At 40.9% G+C, this 25,844-nt stretch overlaps 3 protein-coding genes across 3 annotated transcripts in view; all 3 read right to left on the bottom strand.

The window, feature by feature from the left end:
• The window catches only part of LOC143416667 (uncharacterized), a 96,963-nt gene that overhangs the window by 54,128 nt on the left and 16,991 nt on the right, over positions 1-25,844 (bottom strand). The window lies entirely within an intron of this gene.
• LOC143414049 (putative high affinity immunoglobulin gamma Fc receptor IC) lies at positions 29-4,071 on the bottom strand. Its single transcript, XM_076877683.1, has 5 exons — positions 4,035-4,071; positions 3,728-3,760; positions 1,485-1,745; positions 651-917; positions 29-312 (listed from the first exon to the last, which is right to left on the bottom strand). Exons 1-5 carry the CDS (start codon positions 4,069-4,071, stop codon positions 29-31), a joined length of 882 nt encoding a protein of 293 aa, XP_076733798.1.
• LOC143414787 (uncharacterized) lies at positions 17,248-19,336 on the bottom strand. The gene is made up of 6 exons (XM_076879645.1): positions 19,108-19,336; positions 18,479-18,598; positions 18,334-18,372; positions 18,124-18,174; positions 17,961-18,026; positions 17,248-17,830 (listed from the first exon to the last, which is right to left on the bottom strand). Exons 1-6 carry the CDS (start codon positions 19,178-19,180, stop codon positions 17,754-17,756), a joined length of 426 nt encoding a protein of 141 aa, XP_076735760.1. The 5' UTR covers positions 19,181-19,336; the 3' UTR covers positions 17,248-17,753.

Raw genomic sequence — 25,844 nt, forward strand, 5'->3', positions numbered from 1 at the left:
TATTTTGTGTTTTACTTCACAACAAAACTTAACTCTGACCTTGTTTCTGAATTGTAACTGGAGCACTGTCCTCTGTGTAGTAAACTGGATCTCCTCTCCCTCCTCTGCAGTGGTACAGACCTCCTTGTGAGACACTAATAACTCTGTTTGCATTATTTCCTCTCATGAGCTGAGCTTTAGAAGAGACTGAATCACGTCTGAACCAGTTATACTTCCAGCCAGCAGAGCCCTCCACAGAGCAGCTCAGTGTCACACTGCCCCCTGCTGGTATGACTGAACTGTGTGCTGTCAGTGTGGCTCTGGGTTTACTTGCTGTTGAAGAAACAAAACCATTAAATCATTAAATCATCATTAAGAGCAAATTTCAGTACTGATCACATTTTAAACATTCATGGAGTAATGTATCTATGAACACAAAGATTAATTGCACATTAGCCTGTAACTGAAGATTTCACTGATTTATCATTCTCTTATCAAACTTGCTGATATTTTAAGAGCCTCCATGGTGTCTCTCCTTTCTGTTTGCACAGTGAGAAAAACTGTTGTCCTGAGCTGCCTGCAGACAGCTGGATCATTGTTGGAGTTTTCCTGTTAAGACAGATGTAAACATGAAAACATGAAATGTCAGCATGAATCATGGTCCAACTCACATGAAACTGTCAGTCTGAAGGCATCACTCCATCCTGTTAAGAGATAGTCACTGCTACCCCGACATCTGTAGTCTCCACTGTGGGACACTGAAACTCTGCTGATCCTGTATTCACTGGATGTTGGAGGGCTGTTTGTGTTGGGTGCTGTCCATTCATATTTCCACACCTTTCCTTCACCTCCCTGAATCTCACATCTGAGAGTGATTGTCTCACCAGTGAATATCTGAGACCAGCTGTGCTGCAGTTTCACTGTAATGCTGTTACGAACTGGGAAAGAAAAACATATCTGTTTCCAGCAGCAGCTTTTTATCATAATTATGTGAATGACTTGTTGTGCAGCAATCTTTAAAATTAACTCATATATTGATTTTAGGATTCATTCAGTGTGCAGATTCTCATCTGTTAACTACTTTAAGATTTTGATAAGCTGTGTTTGTTCCTCTGCAAGCTGATTAAAAATTTAAAAGATGAATGGTTTCCATAAAACATATTATTATATTATTGTAGGTAAGTTAAAATAACATACAGTGATCCAGAATGAATATGTTATTTTTGTTTCATTGTATTTTTATTTACTTTTCTGTTCAGATCAATAAATATATTGTTATACATTGTTAATTCACTGATTACACTGCATGAATTATGATTTAATGTTTTTCAGTAACAACTAAAGGTGTATACATTTTTCTACACACATAAAAAATGTGTAAAAACATACTGAGCAAGAAGCAGACAGAAAACTGAATTCTTCTATCTGTGCCTGTACAGACACAGTTTCAAACTGATTTCTTAAAGACTTTGTTGTTTTATTCCAAATGAAATGTTTAAACTAACCAGTTTCCTGAATGGTGACTGAGTCACTTTCTGTTATGGTGACATTTTTCCCTTCAGCTTTACAGGTGTAATTTCCTCCTTTAGAGACAGATATCACTCTGCCTGATTCATGAGTTATTATGGACTTCTCTTCAGATGAAGTTTGTCTGAACCATTCATATTTTAATTTAGCAGACTCCTTCACATCACAGGTCAGTGTCACACTGTCCCCTGCTGGTATGTTTGTGCTGTCTGCTGTCAAAGTGACCTTCTCTCCAAGTTCTGAAAGTTAGAAATACAACAAAACAAGATCATTATTCACATTTTATATCAAACAGGCTGTGAAAATAATGTTGCATCACTTTTTCAGTGTCAGTGATGGTCTGGGGAGGCATATCCATGGAGGGACACACAGAACTCTACAGGCCAGGCAACACCACCCTGACTCCCATAAGGTACTACGAAGAAATGCTTGGACCCATTGTAGAACCCTGTGCTGGAGTCCTGGGTTCCACCTGGTTCACGACAATGCTCAACCTCCTGTGATGAGACTATGCAGGCAGTTCCTGGAGGGTGAAGGAATTGATTCCATTGATTTCCCACCAATCATTGGAATCCTCTGCTTAACACCTCTGGGATATTATGCTTCCATCCATCAGACACCAAATATCATGCCACACTGTCCAGGAGCTCAGCATTAGAGCCAGCTTTGGGACTGTAGTCCCGCGGGATGCAAAGCAATTCTTTTGGGAGCAGGCAGTTTTAAGATTGCTGTGGCTAAAAATAGACAGCAGGTCCCCAGAGCCATCATATTACACTACAATGTTCAGAGGGTTGAATATATTTCCTTGAAATGTGTTAGATTCTTCTTCTGTTTTTAAGCTGCTCTTGTTCATAATAATATGATATTTGCACATTTGATCTTTGAAAATCTTTTCAATAACTGCACTGATATTTGTACATCTGAATCATTTTTGACCTCAGTTTCCAAGTGTATTTTTGATTCGAACCTGAGAGATTTTTGTTGAATTTGGGTTTAATTCTGTTCTTGTTCTATTGAAACAACACATTCAATTTAAACTTATTTCATCATACAGTATTGATAGTCTTCAGTCATGTGACTGACTCACTACCCTCGTGGGCAAAACAGGATGTCCAATAGTGGACAGTCAGTAATACTGCTGGGAAAAAGTAGTCAAGACTATTTGGATCATCTATCCACAGAAGAAAGATGAAGATATGAAGAGAAACTGAATTTCTGGGTCTTGTGATGCATATTCTGCTCTTGCAGCTTTATTTAAATCCCTGGAAGTGTTTAAGTCTTTGCCAGAGAATTGTATTCATCCTTGCAATTCACAGATTCCAAGAGTATTTATTCCTATTATTGTCTGTATGTGTAGTTTTTTTTGTGTGTTTTGTTTATATATATATATATATATATATATATATATATATATATATATATATATTTATTTATTTATTTATTTTATTTTTTTTTAATTTATTTATTTTTTTACACCTTTGAGTCTTTCAGTTAATACAACAAAGGTACATTGTGATAGTCTGTACCCCAATACATCAAACAGGTGAGGCAATATATCTGTTCTACTTTTGGCATCAGTGGTACTGGATTACTAATTCAGTTTGTAAAAATGATGAAATAAGTGCACAGAAAGAAACATCTGTATCAGTAAATCACACTCTGGCTCTCACCTGGTAGTTTTAAAACTGAAATTTATTAAATTTAATTTCAAATGTATCGTATAAAATTGTTAGATCAGCTCCCTCAACCTCATCCTCCAGTAATTCCCTCTTCCACTTTTCACTTTCTGTTATGATCCAGTACAGCTGAAGCTTCACGTATGCTGGGAGCACTGCAGCTCCAGCCTTAAATACTGGGCACCTAAATCCCCAAACTGCCACATCAAATACTCAGTTAAATTGTACTCACTCCAGTTCTTACTGACCCCATCTCTGTTTTCTCTTAGACTCTCATCTATCCTGACCACTTGGCCTCACTCAGCTGGTTCACTTCTCCCTTCTACTTCCTGTTGGTAACCCCGAATTTATTCTAACGCACCCACTTCCTGGCTTTCCTCATCAAACCAGAAAGACACAGAGAGCCAGGGGCTTTCTCTCCATGGATAACCAGCCCCCCACATTTCTTACAGTGACCTGTTTGGTATCTATAGAAATATACTACCTGATAATTTATACTGTTAATGTAAAAAAAAGAGGAACAAAAGAAAAAAAACACATCTTACCTTCAGCATTTCCATAGAAGAATGAACTGAGCACTAAAATCAAGATTGAAACATCATCAAAGTGACAGAAAATCATCCCATTATGAACTAAAACATTTATAAAAAGGTGAAGATTACACTGTGTGCTCATTCTCTAATTTATGTGCTTATAGACTTTAAACTGATATAAGACAATTGAACACAATGTAGCGCCAATCAAATTCTTAGACAAACTTGTTCTCCCTTCAAAAACTCTCAAGTTACACAATGAAAAACTGTTTTCTTTATTCAGTGTCATATAAACAGAGAAAATCAGTTTTGTACTTACAGAATAGCCCCGGTACACAGAGCAAAGAGTACTTCATCCTCACATCCAGCTCTGCTGCACTCTGATCCACAGCTAATCTTTAAGTGTTTTCGTTTCCAAAAATAAATAAGTAGAAGAAAGAGCCGCTGTTTTCCTCGTATAGATAAGAATGTAACTTCTTCTTCTCAGTGGCCTCCATTCTTCCTTCCCCTTTAAACTGAGCTTAAACATCTGCTGTATACTGGAAAAGCTCAAAATCTCACCAAGTGTATTTGTCTTATTTCTAGTCAAAATATCTTATTACACTTAAAATATGACACAATCGGCTAAAGAGTAACATTTCAGTAAGATATATGAACCTGTTTTAAGACAGGTTAAGACAGGCTTGAAACTAGAAAATTTCCACTCATTCCATTGACAGGTTTTTTCACTTAATACAAGATATTTCTGCTTGAAATAAGTGCAAAATCTGACAATGGAACAAGTGAAAATTTTCTAGTTTTATGATTCACTGTCTAAAAACAATTATATCTTACTGAAATTTTACTCTTTAGCTTATTGTGTGTTATTTGAAGTATAATGAGATATTTTGACTAGAAATAAGACAAATATACTTGTGTAGAAAAGTAATGCTGTCAATCAAAATGATGTAATTCTGTTCAAAATGAAACCTACTACGTTGGTCTCTCAGCACACCGAGCAGGGACCTGAGCAACAGCAAATGCCAACACCTGAGCGACAGGGGCTGTTATTGTGTGTATATGGATAATAGCAAACACTGACATACATTTCTTGTACGCAAAAATGAATTCAGTTCGCTCAAATTAAGCTTTTCTTTGCTCAGAATAATTTTCTCCTTAAAATGCAGTATTTGTACTTACAAAAATTATTTACATGCCCTCAGAATAGAGGCACAAAAATAACGCCATAGAAGGGCAGACCAGGAGAATTAACTCAAATGCAAACAACGACAGAGACACTGTTAGATGTAATTACTGAGTTTTATTTACAAACTGTGATATGACAAATATGAACTGTGAACTATGGCACAAACGTGGAGCATAAATTATGAGCTATTGTCACAACCCGGCTCAAAGGACGTGACAAGCAAGTTGGAGACCACTGTCCCGATTCTTTGATGATGTGCTGAGAACAAACAACCAATACTCAGAGCAGGTCCAGTCAACCACAATTATTTATTAAGCACATGCATGTGGAGATGTACACAATACCACCTTCTGTGTTGCTCTCCAAGAGGAAGCACACAGGCTTCACTATTTTAAAGGGCTGAACACGCCCTGTCTGCATAGGCAAAGTATTATTATCATGCAACAGTGACAGTTAACTTCAACCCCCTCTAAGGCACTAATGTTTACACCTCACAGTCTCAACGCTCTTTCACCCCAAGCTGTTTCCTCTTATTCTCTTTTAGCAGCATGAAAATAGGCAATGTTCTCTGTAAGTCTGCACAAAGCTTCCTATTCTGCACAGTTTCAGTCTGGCTAAGCAATCTAACACAGTTTATAACTGAAAGGTGGCCTTTTTTAATACACTGGCCTGTTATTAAATGCATAAAACAAAATACACAGCAATAAGCACTAGAAAATGTAGTTTCCTACATCTTGCTCTGACTGTCTGTATAGACACTACATTTTTTTCTTTTAGTAATTACATAAACAAATTCATATAAAGCACACGACAACATTCTGTTTTTATGAACTGATTTAGCCTTTTTACAGTTTTTCTGCCCTTTTTGAAACCCACCTGTCTGGCTCTGATTTTTGCTGTTTTTCTTACTGCCTCCACTAAGGAAGAGGGAGATGATGCATGTGCTCTCTTTGCTTTTTGCTTTCTGTACCTGGCAAGGAGGTTGACACCCTACCTCCAAATATGAAACTATTCAGGGCAAAGTTTTATAATGGGTGAGTAAATATTATGATATAAGGTATAGGAGGTTGCGGAGAGTGGTGGCTCTGGAATGTTAAACAGCACAATTGGATTTGTGAAGAATGTAAAGTCAGAAAAAAAAACTAATGAATACCTTGCACAGTGAGTTTGACTCCGTTACTGAACTCTCCAGAGTCGGATTGACACCAATACACTGTAACACCCTGGTGTAAGCTGTGAATGTTGTAAGAGGATCCATTCATTTTCTGGCAGTCATGACAGTGAGATAGGAAGCCTTTTTCAGAGAACTTCCTCACTCTCCACTCAGTGAAGTTTCCCTCACAGGTCAGTGAGACAGAGTCAGAGGTGAAGTGTTGCACTCTGTCAGGACTCACTGTGAGAGACGCTGCTGAATGAACATCTGAAACCAACATATAAAAGGAGTAACAACAAAATTCATAGTAAAAAATGCATTCCTCGGGTTGTTATTTCAGATAGTTTCAGATATTTCATTAAGTATATTACTTCAGGTCCATTTTTGTAATCTACAGTAAGTACAGTGCTGCAAATTCTTTGTTTTTTTTGCAAACACACAAATTTCCACCAATGACTACCTCTTCTTCTTTCTCGTGGTTTTCTCCTCCTTTTGTCAACTGAATTAGAAGGAAGGAGAATGATTTGTTTGGTTGGTTGTTTCCTTGGCACCACCTCTCTCCCTATACAGCTTTAATGGACTCCAGCCTTCTAATTACCCTGAAGTGGGTGGGTGATTATAACAGTGGAAAAATGGTTGTCTGTTTCTTTGTGGTTTATAATGCATCTTTTTGTCTCCTGGGATGAATTAAAACAATTTACTGACTGATAGAAACCTGTTTTTTTCTTGGGTTTTTTTTTTTTTTTTTCATATCAATAAATGGAGGGAAACAGTAATTCAGCCTATTTTAGTATGTTAAATGAGACAAATGGAAAATTGCTTCCTCAAGAAACATCATCAGGTCTGAACAGTTAGGGTATGTCAGTTATGTTATTTATGATCAAATGAATTTTCACTATGGGCTATTAATCTAATTATATGTCAGGATTTACAAAAAACAGATGGATAGCAATAATGAGAGACAAAAACTCTCATCTGCAGACCAGACAAACTTTGGTTGACTGTGATCAGTGTGATACTCTGGGTCTCCTCTTCCAGCTCTGCACACATATCCTGCTGTGTGTGTCTGTCCATGAATGATGTAGGAGTCCTGTGCAGTCCCACTGCCATCAGGTAGCAGCTCATAACTGGAGGATTTCTCTGATAGATCAGGAACAGCTTTATACCAGTAGAAGCTCCATCCTGCAGACGGATGTTCAACCTCACAGTTCAGAGTTACTGAGGCTCCAGGACTCAGCCATGATGGAGACACAGTGAGGACAGGACGGGGTTCTGTTGAGACATTACATTCTCAGAGTGATGATTGACTATGTATAAATGTATATATGCCATGCAGTATTTGTATGCAGCGAAATTATTATTTAACAGTCAACAGTTTACACTATTATTTCAACTATTACCAAATACACAATAAATAACTTCATAATTTGCTGTTTATATTTTCAATATGTGTGAATTATGACTTCACTTACTGTCTAACACTTTCAAATTAACAGGTTCACTCCACTCTGTTAAGCCCCTACTGCCCCGACATCTGTATTCTCCAGTGTGAAAATCTGAAGCTCTGCCAATTCTGTATTCTTTATATACTGGAGGTCTGCTTAACTTGGCTGCTCTCCATTCATACGGCCACTGAGCTCCTTCACCTCCCTGAGTCTCACATCTGACAGTGACTGTCTCGCCGCTGTATATCTGAGTCCAGGATGGCTGCAGCTGAATTGTTGTGGGCTAAGCGAGAGTGCAGCAGAAAGCAGCCTTACACCCATAGCTTTCTTGGGCAAACCTTTGTGCCATTAAGCACATGAGGTGTGCTTTATGCCTTGAGTGCATAGTCCCTCAGTACATAAGCAATCTGCCAGGCAGAATATTGCTAGAAGAGTGGACCACACCTGTTTAGGCCTTGGAAAAAAGAGTTCTGTGGAGCTTATCTATGATAATTGTGTACATTGCTTAGGCCCATACCTTGCATGAGTGGTTAGCAGAGATCCGACCTAATACATAAATTCCTTTATCAAACTCAAGTGAAAGAAGCCACTCTGAATAGGGAGCTGGAAAAGGTTAAGATAGTTGGGAGTGTGGTACGGACGGACCAGGTGGCAGTCCATACCACCTGGATGGCCCACGGTGTTGCTGTGAGTTCATCTCCACTGTGTGTCTGGTGCTCCAACTCTCTCCTGAAGAAAGTAAGTGTCAAATCGGCCTCTTTTATTTTGAATGTGTTGGATGTAGGTTAAACTGATGTTTTAACTATGTCTCAGAGGGTGAGGATCTGCCTCAGAGGCAATTCTATTCTATAAAAAAGCAGGTGGAGGGGCATTTGGTGCAAACAGGCTCTAGCCTGCAGCATTCATAGCATCAAGGCTGTTGTCCCAACAAAACACAAAGCAGGTTTTAGCCCATTTAAGCCACACACGTCTCAGGCATGTGGCTGGATTCCAGTACAGGGACACTCTCCCTGAAACCGGTGACAGGCCTAACCTACATTGTCCCATTTTTGTTTGGCCCTGACCTGGAGGTTATGCTTATGTTTACTGGAGCTAATTGCAGCTACAGTCCATTCTGTCCCACTCGCACTCCAGAGCATGCGGGCTGTTCAGTACCATCTCCTCGGACTGGTGCATTGCCTTCAGAAGAACCTGTAGACCAGATTATTGGTGATGTCTAGGTTACAGGAATCTCTCTGTTGGTAGGAGCAACCAGCCTATTTCAATAGGGGAAGCACATTGGGACCAGTCCTTTGTCATCGGGTCGTGATATCAGATGCCTGCATTGTTGGCTAGGAAGCAGTTCACAAGGACAAGTGTCAGCACACAGTGCAACAATACCTATCTGGCTCTTTGTAATTTTCTCCCTGAGTTAAGGATTACAATGGACCACTGATGATGGAAATTAGAATGGCAGCGACTTATAAGAAACAGAAAAGGGTGTCACGGTGGTGTACACCAGTGTGTTTGTGAAACGTACCCAAAAGCAGACACTAGAGAGATGAACTGAAATTTTAACCAAAAGCAGGTCATTTATGTAGGCTGAAAAACTTGGACACAAAACAAGGTGAAAATGAACAGAAGCAAAAGTAAAACTAAAGACCTAAACTGGGTAAAGTAGACCGTGCCGAAGTAACATGAACATGATTCTGAACAGGTGCATGAGACGAACTATGAAGAGAAAAAAAAAAACATGACCTGAACAGAATCATGAAAATACTTTAACCTTATGTTAGATGGAGGGAAGGAACACAGATGACCCGACAAAGACTGATAGAAAACACACAGACTAATTACACACGGGAGGTGATCAGGGGAAGTGGAAATACATGAGGAAACAGCTGATACAAATAAACATAATGACACCACGGAGGAAGTAAAACAAAACACATAGAACATGGAGACACCTGACTCTTCACAATAAAACAGGAAACACTGAGAGACGTAGACATAACAACACAAGCTAGACAACATGAAACATGCAGACAAGAAATACTTGAAACTAACTCAGAAGACCTAGGTGAAACATAACTAGACAACTCAAGGCAAACTAAATAATAATCCTAGAACTTAACATTATCTTCAAAATACAACAAAGGAGATCAAAACAAACAAAGGGGGCTTGGGCTCTTCCCATACCAGCCAGTCCTTTAAACTGTGCCCCTTCTGCCCTCCTCAAGATGATGATCCAAGGGCTGCTGGGCTCCTGTTGTGCCTTATCAGGGCCTTGAGGGTATAACTTATTTTGACCCAGGGCCACAGTACAACAGAACACAGTTGGTTGTCTGTTACAGAGCTAATTTCCTAGGAAAAGTGGCCAATAATTGGAGGTGATCCAAAAGACAAATGAAATGTCAGGCAGGCCAGCTGCTGCAAAGGTGTGTGTGCATTCCACATGTGGTCTGGACACTTTCTGGACTTTATGGCAAGGCCCTTCTCTCTCAGACATCTGTGTCTCCAGTAGTTACTTTTGTAAGTAATATCTCAGCAGAGTAGGAAAAACACTTGAGAACCAAACTTCAGAGAGCAAGAATGTGTCCATATTCATAAATAATTCTTGGTGAGAGACTCAGTGGTGAGTACAAAAGCACTCTGGTTGTGTATGGCTAACTGCTTAATTACATGGTCCTGCTGGAGCAGCCAAGTCTGCTCTGTTTCCACGTGTGTCTTGTAAAGTCCCCGTTCATATGACATATTTAGGGTGGAGAAATAGTATTGACACAATACATAATGGCTGGGTACTCTGTAAAACAGGTCCTCTGAGTGGAGAGGCTGTCTCTCTAGCTCCAGGCCACCCAGAATGGCATTCTGGTAAAAGTCAAACCAAGAAGCCAGACATGGACATTGCTCACATTGCCATAGCAACAATTAATACAACGTCAACAAAGGTGGTTTGTCTGAAAGAATACGCACGTTAAGTGCTCTGTGTGGATCAGTAACTGTACATATGCAATACTCCAATACACAGTCCTGGTCCCCAAGGACCACCAGAAGGGACTGGTCCCATCCAACTACCGACTAATAACCTGCTTCAGTACCACATGGAAGCTCCTGTCAGGCATCAGAGCAGCTAACATGAACAGGGACATGGCTCAATACATGAGCAGGACACAGAAAGGAATTGGCAAGAATACCAGAGATGCAAACACCACCGCAACCGTTAGACTGAACAGTCAGATGAGACTGTGAGGCTAGGCTGACCATCCTGTCCACTGCCTGGATTGATTACAAGAAGGCCTATGACTCAATGCCCCAGGATCCTTGAACACCTAGAACTATACAAGATCAACAAGACCCTAAGAGCCTTCATCAGGAACTCAATGGGGATGTGACGAACAACACTAGAGGCCAACTTCAAGCCCATAGCACAACTCGCCATCAAGTGCGGGATCTACATAGGCCTGAACCCACTCAATGAGATCATTAACAAGACTGGCTACAGATACCGACTAAAGGATGGAGCAATCGTCAGCCACCTCCTATACATGGATGACATCAATCTGTATCCCAAGAGTGAACAAGACATCGATTCACTGATCCACACCACCTGGATATACAGCAATGACATCGGAAAGTCGTTCGGACTGGAGAAGTGTAGTCGGATGATAACAAAGAGAGGGAAGGTAGTCAGAACGGAGGGGATCGCACTACCACCAAGATGCTAGCAGGCAGGTCATACATGGAACGCCATAACCAAGTGGCCAGCATAGTATACAGAAACATCTGTGACGAGTATGGCCTGGAAGCCCCAAGGTCAAAATAGTCATTCTCAGTCGAGAATGATCGAGCTAAGATCCTGTGGGACTTCCAGATACAGATGGACAAAATGATGATTGCTAATCAATCGGACATAGTAGTGGTAGATAAGCAAAAGAAGATGGCCATATTAACTGATGTTTCTTTTAACCATTCTTTCTTTTGCCGAAAGTCTACAGAAACAAACAAACAAAACAAAAAATATCACATTGTCACATCCTTCAGGAAGCACTTTTTTAAAGAAATCATCACATTTAACACATTCACTCAATAATGTATCCTACTTTTCATATATTAGATTTTATAAAGCTACTGTAGAGCTTGTCTTTCTAGGCTCTCAGTCATCCAGGTCAAGGCAATCTAAGGAGCCTGGAAAGAAAAGTCACTGGATTTTCTCTTCTTGAAGAAAAAAAAATCTTCTGGAAATTTCTTGAAGACGTTTTGCCTCTCATCTGAGAAGATTCTTCAGTTTTAGGAGGACCGCTCCTCACCACACTGCACTGCATACATGTTGTTGTTTAGCTTGTTTTGTCCTTGGGATGAAACAGTTTTTGTCTAAGGGTGTGGCTGTGTCTGAAGTGCACTGGGATGTCATTTTGGGGGAAAACTCTTTGAGTTTCTCTGATAAAACTGCTTTAGGAACTTTCTTTACATGTATCTGTTCCTTTCCCTTCTGTTATAGATGGAACATTTTCTGCCTGGTGTTGCAGGATCCTGATTATTCCAGGTCTGTGTTCCAGAGGGTGGTGGGAGTCAAAGAATAGGAACTGGTCTGTGTGTGAATTTCTGGTAAACTTCAATGTTGAGGTTTCTATTCTCCTCAATGTGCACAGCACAGTCCAGAAATGACAAACTATTATCCTTTATATCTTCCCTGGTGAACGTTATGTTTCTAGCCACTGTTGATGTGAGCAGTGAAAGTTTCTACTTCTTGAGTTTTGATTTTGATCCAGGTGTCATTCATGTATCTGTACCAGTGGCTACGTGCTGTCCCTTTAAAAGAGCCAAGAGCCTTACTTTCCACCTGCTCCATGTAAAGTTTGGCTACAATTGGTGACACTGAGGAGTCCATTGCACATCCATGTTTTTGTCTTTAGAAACCCTTGTTGTATTAAAAATAAGCGGAAATGTGGGAGGAAGTAGTGCCAGACGGTATGTTTGCAAGATGGCAGCAGTTGATTTGGCGTTTGAAGAAAAAGTCTCCCTTCTCTATTCACTGTGGAGAGCAGAGCAGCGGCGTAAAGGACGCTTTACACATTAGTCATTACAAAAATTTATTTGAAATAATATTAAGATGCTCAAACCGAAAAACATTAAACATAAATATATAAAATATAACTATTTACAGAGAGACAAAAATAAAAAGGACCCAGCTTAAAGTGGAAGAGCCTCAGGGAGAAGGAGGAGAAAAATAAAAACATTGTTTCTGCCCTGGAGAGCCCGCTGCCTCATCAGAAAACTACTGATTGCTAGAATGAATGGCTTTGGCTGGACCTGCCCCTTTGAAGGTCAGAGCATCACATCACTAGGCTCCTGATTGGTTGTCGTGGCGTGACTTGAAGCTGGAGTTCAGATTTTTCCAACTCGACCAGTAGATGTGATACGCGCTAATGCACAAAATACACCACACAAACTGCAGCGCGTATTTTATGTCGCGCTTCAGACGCGTCAGTCGCGCTTCAAACGCGTCAGTCGCGCAACCAGGTAGCGTGAATCAGGCAGAAAAGCGTTTTCGCGACACAAACCTGCTTCTGAAGTTTCGCGCGACCCCCAGTCATGCTTCATCGCGCTCCTCCATTGACTTTACATGTAAACCTGAAGCTCTGGTCACGTCTATCGCGTTGGGTTTGAACGCACCCTAACAGTGTGCAAATCTGATAAGGGGTAAAACTGGTTCTGTTTTCTAAGGAACTGTCTTCTTGTGTGTAGTAATTTTCTGGCAGTCTCTACACCCTAAGTTGTAGGTATCCAAGTGAAAAGTGAGACCACATCTAAGGACACTATGGTTTCATCTGGATCAAGTGTTTCTGGACGTTGTTGGTGAAGTTAGTGGAGTTTTTGATGTGATGGGGTGTATTCCCCACAAGGGGCGCTAGGATTGTAGTGAGGTGCTTCGAAATAAAGTTGTAGGTGGCTGAGTTACTGGAATGGTTCGCAACCGAGTCTGAAGTGGCGGGAATGAGGATCAGCACCTCCAAATCTGTGACCATAGTTCTCAGCCAGAAAAGGGTGGAGTGCCCACTCCAGGTCGGGGACTAGTTCCTGCCCCAAGTGGAGGAGTTTAAGTATCTTGGGGTCTTGTTCACGAGTGATGGGAGAAGAGAGCCAGAGATCAACAGACAGATTGGTGCTGTGGCTGCAGTGATGCGGACCCTGTACAGGTCTGTTGTGGTAAGGAGAGAGCTGAGCATAAAAGCGAAGCTCTCAATTTACCGGTCGATCTACGTCCCTACCCTCACCTATGGTACGAGCTGTGGGTAGTGACCGAAAGAACGAGATCGCGGATACAAGCAGTGGAAATGAACTTCCTTCGAAGGGTGGCTGGCCTCTCCCTTAGAGATAGGGTGAGAAGTTCGGCCATCCGGGAGGGGCTCATAGTAGAGCCGCTGCTGCTCCACATCAAAAGAAGCCAGTTGAGGTGGTTCAGGCATCTGACAAGGATGCCTCCTGGGTGCTTCCTGAGTGAGGTGTTCCCAGGAAGTCCCACCGGGAGGAGACCCAGGACACGCTGGAGAGATTATATCTTTCGGCTGGCCTGGGAACGCCTTGGTGTTCTGTGCTTAGGCTGCTGCCCCCGTGACCTGGCCCCGGATAAGCAGAAGAAGATGGATGGAAGGAAAATCTGAAAAGTGTGTGTTCATTCATGATGCTGCCATCACCATGTTTCATAGTGCTGATGGTGTGTTTAGGGTGATGAGCAATGTTACTTTTCCGCCACACGTAGTGCTTTGCATTCAGGCCCAAAAGTTCAACTCCGATCTCATCTGACCAGAGTACCTTCTTCCACATGTTTGCTGTGTCCCTACAAGGGTCCTGGCAAACTCCAAACAGGACCTTTTATGTTTTTCTGTCAACAATGGCTTTCTTCTTGCCACTCTTCTGTATAGGTCAGATTTGTGGAGTACATGACTTACATTTGTGTTGTGGACAGATTCTCCCACCTGAGCAGTGGATTTCTGCAGCTCTTCCAGAGAGACCATGGACCTCTTGGAAGCTTCTCTGACCAGTGCTCTCCGTGCTTGGTCTGTCAGTTTAGGTGGGCAGCCGTATCTTGGTAGGTTTGCAGTTGTAGCATACTTTTTCCATTTTTGAATGATAGATTGAACAGTGCTCCCTGAGATGTTCAAAGTTCTGGATATTTTTTTTATAACCCAACACTTCTTTAAACTTATCTACAACTTTATCCCTGACCTGTCTGGTAACTTCCTTCATCTTCGTGTCGCAGTTTGTTCACTAATGTTCTCTAACAAACCACTGAGGCCTTCGCAGAGCAGGTGTATTTATAATGAGACTACATTGCACACAGGTGAGCTCTATTATCTAATTGGATTACTCTTAAGGCAAGTGATTGCACTGGATTTTATTTAAGGGTATCAGAGTACACGAGGCTGAATACAAATGCATGCCACACTTTTCTGATTTTTATTTGCTTAAAATTTTGAAAACCATGTATCATTTTTGTACCACTTCACAATTATCTGCTACTTTGTGTTGGTCTATCACAGAAAATCTCAATAAATAGCATTTAAGTTTGTGTTTGCAAGGTGACAAATATGTAAAAGTTCAAGGGTTATGAATACTTTTTCAAGGCATTATATATACAGGGTATTGTGTCCCCTGGAAACAGACAGTGGTATGAGTACAGCTACTCTATAGATTTCACTTATTTAATAATCTTTCTTCTATAGTGTCCCATCTGTATATTCCCCTGCATATTTAATGATAGTAATCCTGTTGAAAGAAACCAAAGAATGTTCTTGTTACCTCCTGCTCTGTTAGGCTGTTTCAAATTACTGTGCAGTAATCAGAATATTTAAATTCAAAATTTTACCTTCAGACTGAGTTTTAGTAGTTTCTGTTCATGCTCTGTCTCTATGCCTTTAATATGATATGCTTTCATACAGTATGTGTATCATTTGATAATTAGGGCTTTGGCAAATTCAAGGGGCAAAAAAATAAAGAAATATGCAACAATGTATGCATTCAGAAACAAAGAAAAAGCAAACAAACAAAAAGTAGGAAAGGATTTCTCACCTTCAGCATTTCCATGGAAAAGAGTACTGAGCATTAAAATAAAGATTGAATCTCATCAGACCTTATGAAACCTACAGAAAATGAAATCAGAATAAACTAAACACACCATGATCATACTGGTTAAAAACAAAATCTCCCATTCCCCACTTAAGAAAAACAGGTTAAACCAACAGAAACATCAGTCTGTAGCAATCAAACCAGTTCAGACTGCATTGAACTAACTGAATAACCCCAGCATGCAGAGCAAAGAGGTCCACTTCCTCACATTCAGCACCGTTGCTCTGCTAAATGGAACTAAGTTATCTTTCTTGGTAAAGCCTTTCTTCCCCTTTTCAGTGACATTTCTTGTTCACTGTAGACATTCACTTCTTTTTTCTACGTAGGTTTATACATTGTGCCCATGAATACAAAATGTAGCACTAGGGTTTATCTGAATTGTATTCATTTTATAGCATGACAAAAAAACGAAATGAATCGTATCATATCATGTCATTACATTATTTGCAGAATATTAAATATGTCCAATGCTTTTGCATCCACAGCATATATATGTGATTTGTGTTGACTTGCACATTTTTTTTCTTTTTCTCTAACCTTCCTAGTCACCATGTTCTCTCTTATTTATTCATTGGGCGTGTTTATTTCAACAGAAAGGTTCAGTTATAACTTCCTTTCTTTTCCACCAGTCCCAGAAAATTTACCTTCTTTTTGCATCCTTGCAATTTGCAAAACACCACCACTGTGTGTAATCTGCTTTGATGGTTTAAATGGTTTTGATAGTCCTTTTTTTGTTTTTTTAGTTTTTCTAAGATGGTGAAGTTGAATATTTTTAACTGTTTATATGCTATATTTTATATAATATATAACAAACATATATATATAATATATTTGCTTTCCAGCCTGCAGCTCCATATGGTGGCACAAAAAGTCTTACCTTCCAATTAGTGTTGTACGATATAAAATGGCTGCTTAAGGTGCTTTTCTATTCTTTCTGAGCATTCAAAATGTTTTTAGATTCACATGCGTTCACACACTGTGGTGAAGCGTGTCGTAGGTGCCGTGCGGACGCACCTGCACGGCAGATGCCTCAGTTATCAAATCTAGATGCCTCAATTCCGCTTGCTGCTCTCAGAAATGTCTGCTGAGCACCATGACCTGCTATTGCACAATGATGTCAGGCGGCTGTCCAAAGGCAGGTCACTGGATCATGTCTGTGATCTCAAAGAGATCATAACTTTTCTCTGCAACAGCAGGCAAAAAAAACCAGACTTGAATCGCATAATGGACAACAGCTTCATGGCCGGTGTCTGCTTTCTGAACGACATATTCAAACACCTGAATGACCTCAATGTGGGACTACAAGGCAGAGGCAAAACTGTCACGGAACTTGTGGAACAGATGCGTGCATTCCAAGTCAAGCTGAACCTTTTCGCAGCTGACTTGAGCACAGGCCGGTAGCTGCATTTTGTTTTAAATGACAATGAGTGCCTTTAAATAAATGTTCTCTTTTAGATTCATGCACAACACTGAACAGCTGTAACATGTACTCTCAGACAGACACACAACAACAACAACACACCTTATTTATATTGCACTTTTATTAACAATGTTACAAAGTGCTTCCCAGAAAGAAAATTATAATATATAAAAATAAAGGAAATTGTTAAAAAGATAACAATTGTGGTGATTGTGGCTCAAGAGTTGGAAGTTCGCCTTGTAATCGGAAGGTTGCTGGTTCGAGCCCCGGCTTGGACAGTCTCGGTCGTTGTGTCCTTGGGCAAGACACTTCACCCGTTGCCTACTGGTGGTGGTCAGAGGGCCCGGTGGCGCCAGTGTCTGGCAGCCTCGCCTCTGTCAGTGCGCCCCAGGGTGGCTGTGGCTACAATGTAGCTTGCCATCACCAGTGTGTGAATGGGTGGGTGACTGGATGTGTAAAGCGCTTTGGGGTCCTTAGGGAATAATAAAGCGCTATACAAATACAGGCCATTTACCATAAAAAACAGATATACAGTACATTAAAGGCCATTAAAATTATTATCTAATGGGAGAGAAAAAAGCAAAACCCACTGAGAAATTCTTTCTGAAGCAAATATAAACTCAGACTATCAGGATTATTGCTTTGAATTCAAAATCTTCTCCTTTTCACTCAAAGTGACTTCGAGTTTTTAAGAGACTTTAAAGAGAAAAACAGCTAAAGAGCTGCTGTTAAGATTTTAGAGCTGTGGCTGAATTTGGATTGACATCGTTGTAGTCAGAGCTCTCCTCTGGGTCACCACGTTGCCCTGTTGAGATGATCAAATGAAAGCATTTCAAAACAAACTCCCTCTGTTTTGTCCACAAATGCATTTATTATCAGTGAGAATAATTACCAATGTATATTTGCATTTCAAATCTCACATTTTGTGCACTCACTTGTCTTGTTAATGACTTTGAGCTGAATCACAGATGTGACATTGGCGTAATCACCTTCTGCTGGACCTGAAATAATAATCTGATTGACTTTAATGATAAACAGAGTTATTGTATAATCATCCAGCTTCCACAAGCTCTGTATTAATGAAAGTGTAAACTTTACCATTTTCAGTGTTTTCACACCTTCTGACTGTCTCATAGACACAACGATCACCTGCAGGTCAGAGAAAATCAGTCACCTCATGTCTGTGATACTAATTGAAACACAAATATTCTTGCAAATAACGTTTATATTAAAAGCTGCAGCAGATGTAATAAGTACAGTCTTGTTGCAAATAGGATCAGAATATTTAAAACTACATGACAAACTAACCATGAAGAAGAGAGGAGTACACTTGCTGCTGATCTTCACCTTTATTAAAATATACAATAATACTTTTACTTTTACATGAAGCTCATGATGCATTTGTGTCTTTGAATGATAAAGAGTTTGTAGTAAGTAAAGGAAAAGTGCTCACTGTTGGTCGTTGTGCAGCGATACAACAAGAGCAGGAGAATAATAATGAGAGAGACTCCACAAACCAGTCCAACCATCAACCACACAGGAGATGAAGAGCTGTCAGCTCCTGACACAGTTACTGTAACACAAACAATAAAGCTTAATTATATTTTATATTTCATAACATCAGTTTATAAAATATCTAGTTCATCTATTTTCTTTGACTAGAAATCACTTTGAATCAGCGTCTCCTATGACTTTACTCCGCACAATGAAAACATCAACACAAGTCCAGTCTCTTAAATTTCCTCTTAAAATGTTGACTTCATTAAATCGGCTTTACAAACTTTTATTATATAAACATGTCAAACAGTCAAACAGAACTAATTGTGAATTTATGTTGATTTGGAGATTTGCTGAAAATGATTGTTTCACATTCATAATCCCACCTAGTCTCCCCTCCTTGGATCACATTCCTGACACTGATTCTCTAGACTCCACATTTTACATGACTATTCATGTTCAACCATTTCCAATAAGATCATTATTACAATGCCAAAGAGGTTACCATGAGATATGATGCTGTTTATCTTCATAGTAATCCGCAATCATCTATCTATTCAACATTGTTGCTGAATACAAACTCACCAGTTGTGTTAATGTGAACTTCTTGGCTGTCCTCTGTGTAGTAAACTGGGTTTCCTCTTCCTCCTCTGCACATGTAGAGTCCTTCCTGTGAGACATTGATTTGTCCATTTGATGGGGAGATAACATCCACTGTGGTATTATCTCTGTACCAGTAGTATTTCCATCCAGATGATGATGATGGGTTCACAGAGCAGGTCAGGGTCACACTGCCCCCTACTGGAACAGTTGTGTTATCAGCTCTCAGTTTGGCCTTTGGTTTATCTGCAGTTCAGTTTAGAAAAAGAACAAACAAATAAATGACTGAATCTAAATAATTTAAAAAACTAGATGGAAATGGTGAACATGACCAAATTTTGATGACAAGATAAAATAAACTATAAACTCATTTTTATCAACACTGTGAAAAAGTAATTTGTCATGGTCTGGTGACTCCCTGTTTATGAATGAATGAATGAAGTTCATATTTGTCACTTGCTGTTGCCTGCAGTCAAAATGGACCTCTTCCGACCATACATATATTACACAAACATCACATTACAGGTCAGTATAGGTAGCATTTAAGAAAAACAATGAAAATACACAACATCGGGGACAGGAGGAGAAAAAAAGGACTCTACTCAGACTGGGCTCCACTAGGAGAGCAGTCTGTGTGTGTCTGTGTCAGTTGCATGAGTATGTGTGTGTGTGTGTGTGTGTGTGTGTGTGTGTGTGTGTGTGTGTGTGTGTGTGTGTGTGTGTGTGTGTGTGTGTGTATGGCCTGGTAAATGGTAAATGGCCTGTATTTGTATAGCGCTTTACTTGGTCCCTATGGACCTCAAAGCGCTTTACACATCCAGTCATCCACCCATTCACACACACATTCACACACATTGGTGATGGCAAGCTACATTGTAGCCACAGCCACCCTGGGGCGCACTGACAGAGGTGAGGCTGCCGGACACTGGCGCCTCTGGGCCCTCTGACCACCACCAGTAGGCAACGGGTGAAGTGTCTTACACCTGAGTGCTTCCTGAGAGCAAAACTTTGTAATGAGAAAAATTACTGTAGTAATGTGTCTGTAATAAACTGAGGCCATTTTCTGGTCTTTGGTTCGGCTTCTATGACCTGAATAAAGGTGCAGCATCTGGTGCTCATGAGGCCAAACATCTTTCCTGAAAATCTGCACAAACCTCAAACCAAAATACATAAAAAGAACTGGCGACAATTACAGAAGCATAGCCCCTGATAATTACAGTTCTTCATTTTAAACCCAAGCTTCAAATTTGACTCTATTTCCCAGAATGCAACACTGTGCTATTTTTAAAAAGAGACGTTTACTTCCAGTGGAAACACAAAGCCTTAATGTAGGGATAAAGGAAAATCTAAACAGCTTCCTAAGAAAGTCAAAACTCGATGGACAAAAGTTTTTCTATAGTAAAGAAACTTTTTTGTACAATTTGTAAACAGTAATCTGTATCCACATGTAAAACATGCATTGAAATATATTTATTTATATTTCATAGAGAATCCATTGTCTGTTATTTGGTTTTGTCATTATTTTTTATACAGAAGTCATAAATATCTATGTAGTTATTTTGTGTATTTATTTTGTATTTGAAAGCTTTTATTTTCTTTGTGACCTTTGACTTCCCACACATGTCATTTCCTGTAGTTTTGAAGGAGGCCCTGCTGGGGAGAGATGAGATTATGCTAATGATCCTGTTACAGAGGTTAAGCACAGTAAAAGTGCTAAATGGTTCTAATCTTTGTTGCTGTACTCATAGACACTGCCTTATACTGAGCAGGTGGCTGTTTGCTCTCCTTCCTGCTCTCTTTTTCAAAGCTGTGCATGTAGAAGCCCAATCACATGAAGTTGCTGAACTTAATTAATTTTCATTTAAACAGTGTTGGAGAATAAACTCGCCTCAGCAGGCAAAGCAACAGCTGACTCATCTCCTCGTTGACACAACACAGTTTGCAGCAACAGTGTGAGGCCAGACCAGCTACACACAGTGAAATGAAATGGCTTCTTTCTTTGGCTTTGCTCCCCCAAATTTCATAAACTGTGTCCTGGTGGTTTTAATGTGACCTCACTGAAAGACAAACAGACTGAAGAACTGCTGGTGTCACTGCTGTGATTGTGCTTTCTGCTCTCAGTGTGTCTCTGACTCTGACTGGTACCAAACACAAGGTTATAATCTCACACAGGTAATCTGTCTTAGTTCAAAACTACACAACAGACGCAATTGATTTGTTATTTATTCATTAAAAATGTCATTCTTTATATTCTCCTTTAATGAATCATTGTGGAGTCACAGTGCACTCAGCTGTGTGTCTGTTTGCACAGTGAGTTTGTTGGAGGGTCTGAATTGTTTCTTGATGTCGAGTTTAAAACAGGAAACAGGAAACTTCAGTTTGAATCATAGACCAACTCACATGAAACTGTCAGTCTGAAGGCATCACTCCATCCTGTGAAGAGATAGTCACTGCTACCCCGACATCTGTAGTCTCCACTGTGGGACACTGAAACTCTGCTGATCCTGTATTCACTGGATGTTGGAGGGCTGTTTGTGTTGGGTGCTGTCCATTCATATTTCCACACCTTTCCTTCACCTCCCTGAATCTCACATCTGAGAGTGATTGTCTCATCAGTGAATATCTGAGACCAGCTGTGCTGCAGTTTCACATCAATCCTGTTGGAAACTTTCCACAGCAAAATTACTCAATTAGGACACAAAAGGAATGAATTAACATTTTCATAATTTCTGTAGCTGAATTTCGTCCTGCTGGCTGATTGAAGATGAAAAACAAACATATTTTCTAAGAAAAGGTTGATTAACCAGAGTGAGAAGTTTGCAGTTTGAAATCCTAACAGAATAAAATCAGATACAGAAATCTGGAACAAATGTTTTATGTTCACTTTTCTGTTCAGATCAATAATTTTAAAACAGCTGAAGTCATTTCAAACATTTATCCTCTGATTCATATATATATAAAAGGATGGAGTGGTTTCCAGTAAAAAGGAAAAGTGAGGAAACACTGCATCATCAAAAACATCATTCACTGTTATTTCCATCTACATATAAAATAATGTTGAGCTATTTAATTGAATGTTTGTGTCAACCATGAACACTTTTTTATTTTGTGTGTGTATTTAGTATCAGAATTTAACACCAAAGGGCCGTAGTCTGTGACAAACATGACGAATCTATGTTTGTATTTTTATTCCAGAACCATTATATCCTTAAAAATTCAGCTGAGTGGGTGAGCAGTACGGCCAGGTTCAAGTCCCAGCTGCACCCCTACAATGTCTCTATCCAATAAAAGCTAAAAGGCCTAAAAAAATCATCTTTAAAAAATTTGGAGACATGGCTCACACATTTGTTCACACACATATAATTATTGCTTCACAGGTCATGATGATGTCGATGACTGTAGCCGTGCTTCTAGGTCACATGTCTGTCTACAGAGCCACAAACAACCAGTACAGAGGTCTGATCGCCCAGTCAGTGACTGGACAGAAAATGTGGTGCTCACATCTGTAGCTCATACCTCAGCATAGCAAACCATTTTGTTTTGTCATTAAATATTAAACTATTATCCATCCATCCATCTTCATCCGCTTTATCCAGGGCCGGGTCGCGGGGGCAGCAGCCTAAGCAGAGAATCCCAGACTTCCCTCTCCCCAGCCACCTCCCCCAGCTTATCCGGGGGAACACCAAGGCGTTCCCAGGCCAGCCGAGAGATATAATCTCTCCAGCGTGTCCTGGGTCTGCCCCGGGGCCTCCTCCCGGTGGGACATGCCCGGAACATCTCACCCAGGAGGTGCCCAGGAGGCATCCTTGTCAGATGCCCGAACCACCTCAGCTGGCTCCTTTCGATGTGGAGGAGCAGTGGCTCTACTCTGAGCCCCTCCCGGATGGCCGAATTTCTCACACTATCTCTGGCTCCCTTTTCCCATCACTCGCGAACAAGACCCCGAGATACTTGAACTCCTCCACTTGGGACAGGAACTCGTCCCTGACCCGGAGTGGGCACTCCACCCTTTTCCGGCTGAGAACCATGGCCTCAGATTTGGAGGTGCTGATCCTCATTCCCGCTGCTTCACACTCGGCTGCACACCGTTCCAATACGAGCTGGAGGCCTTCACCCGATGAAGCCAACAGAACCACATCATCCGCGAAAAGCAGAGATGAGATTCTGAGGCCACCAAAGCGAAAGCCCTCCGCCACTTGGCTGCGCCTAGAAATCCTGTCCATAAAAATTATGAACAGAATCGGTGACAAAGGGCAGCCCTGGCGGAGCCCATCACCCACCGGGAACGAGTCAGACTTATTGCCGGCAATGCGAACCAAGCTCCTGCAACGGTTGTACAGGGATCGAATGGCCCGTAGCAATGGGCCAAACACCCCATACTCCCGCAGCACCTCCCACAGGACACCCTGAGGGACACGGTCGAATGCCTTCTCCAAGTCCACAAAACACATGTAGACTGGTTGGGCAAACTCCCATTCACCCTCAAATATCCTTGAGAGGATAAAGAGCTGATCCAGCATTCTACGACCAGGACAAAAACCGCATAGTTCCTCCTGTATCCGAGGTTCGACTAGCGGATGAACTCTCCTTTCCAGCACCCTGGCATAGACTTTCCCAGGGAGGCTGAGGAGTGTGATCCCCCTGTAGTTGGAACACACCCTCCGGTCTCCCTTCTTAAAGATGGGACCACCACCACGGTCTGCCAGTCCACAGGTACTGCCCCTGATCTCCACGCAACATTGCAGAGGCGTGTCAACCAGGACAGCCCTACAACGTCCAGAGCCTTCAGGAACTCGGGGCGGACCTCATCCACATCAGGGGCTCTGCCACCAAGGAGTTGTGGTGATGTACACTGTCTCCATTGTACACTGTCTTGTTGGTATATATGTATCAGTCTAATAAACTTAAACCTACACCATCCTCCCTATTCTGGTATTCTAAACAGTACCCAAAAGTAGACTGCTTGGTCGAGTTAACCTCCTGAACTCTCTACAACACATGGTGAAAACCTGAAATTAAGACAGAGAAGACTAGAGGTGAGACATGATCATTACTGATTACTGATGACAGATTTAGATATATTTTCATAAACCATTCATTTGCCACATCAATAAACAGCATGGCAGGGCAAAATATTTTTTCTAACATGGCAACCTTTAAAAAGTGAAAGGAGACAGACAGGTGGGAAAGAATAAAACTTAATTGACTTTTTGATGGCATTTTAGACACAGTACTGGTACAGTATCTAGAAAATGTGGGAAAATACTGGCATCATATACAGTACTTAGCTACTTCTGAAGAAATTATAATGGGACCCTAAAAAAAATTACTATGTACAATAATGGATTTCTATACATTTTACATCAGATGAAAATGTTTGTTGTAAGATTCAGATAATTATTTGTTAAAAGCTAGATATTTTAAATGAGAATAAGAAAGAAAAGTATTTCTTTGTGCCCCCCTTTCCCTGTTAATGCCCTACCTGCCGCCCTGGCAAAACTTTGCTAGACCCGCCCCTGCACAGTTACCAGCTGTCAGCTACATAAAAAATGATCCTGGTGTTATTTGTCTCTCAGAAACAGTTCATAACTTCCCTTCAGCTCATTTATGTCACCTAAAAGGTAAACCTGTTTCTCCATCACCTGTTCAGCGCTGATGATTCAGTAAGGACATCTCCTGGTTTCATCTTCATGTTTCCCTCTCACCACATATCCAAACAGATATCATAACCAGCAGCTTTTACAGCTGTGGCTCCAGCAAACATCAGCTGATACTAGAAAGTAATATTAAATAAATTCTAACCACAGCTGATCAAGCTTAAACGTGCTGCTGTTGTTTAACACGACAACCGCTGGTTTCTTCTTTCTGGCGCAAAGTAGAAACAGGAGAGGGAGGGGGAGAGAATCAGAGGAGAAGAGTCGGCTGTGCAGCAAAGACACAGAATAACTCCAGCTTTGTGTCTTTTTCATTGTAGCTGAACTGTGTTCCATTTCACCTCAATACGAAACACGTAATATTTTCTCTGAATACGAGACGATTCCATTTTTTACGGGACCGTTGGCAACTCTAATAACTAACCTTATAAATAAAATAAGATAAAACAAGTTCAACATCAATAATATCATAGCACCCGCCCAGCAGTATAGAAACTCCGTCATGCAAGCTAGTACGCAGTACGAGTTATTGTAACTGACTGTAAAAAGTCAGCATAACGAAAATAAATTCCACCTAAACTTGGTTTATATCTGACCCAGATAGACTGCAGGTCATAACTTCTTACCTGAAGTTCAGTTCACCGCCTCAGGTCTCTGCTCCTCCTGCCTTTCCGTCATCCACCTGCCAGCGTGTTGCACCTGCTGGCCTCCACCACTTGCTAATGTTACTGAATATGTGGAAGCTCCGCAATAGCCACCACCAAACAATTGAGTTATTTTTACACATCTCCCAGCATCTGGCCAATCCACCACCTTTCAGTGTTTATACCGTTACGGGAAAAAAACGAGAAAAAAAACCCCATCGGCCCACCGGGGAAATGCCCGGTATGCCCGATGGCCAGTCCAGCTATGGACCCACTGCTGCACATCATCTGTGAGGCTTTGCACCCCTGATGATCCACCAGGAAGAACTCAGCAGTGTGAGGAAGAGGAGGAGGAAGAGCCAGCAGCAGCTGACAGATGGAGAGAATAGACAGACTGTTCCCTGTTTGTGAAGGACTGCTAGAA

The sequence above is a fragment of the Maylandia zebra genome, linkage group LG3 (genome assembly GCF_041146795.1).
Source record: "Maylandia zebra isolate NMK-2024a linkage group LG3, Mzebra_GT3a, whole genome shotgun sequence".
NCBI classification, from domain to species: domain Eukaryota; kingdom Metazoa; phylum Chordata; class Actinopteri; order Cichliformes; family Cichlidae; genus Maylandia; species Maylandia zebra.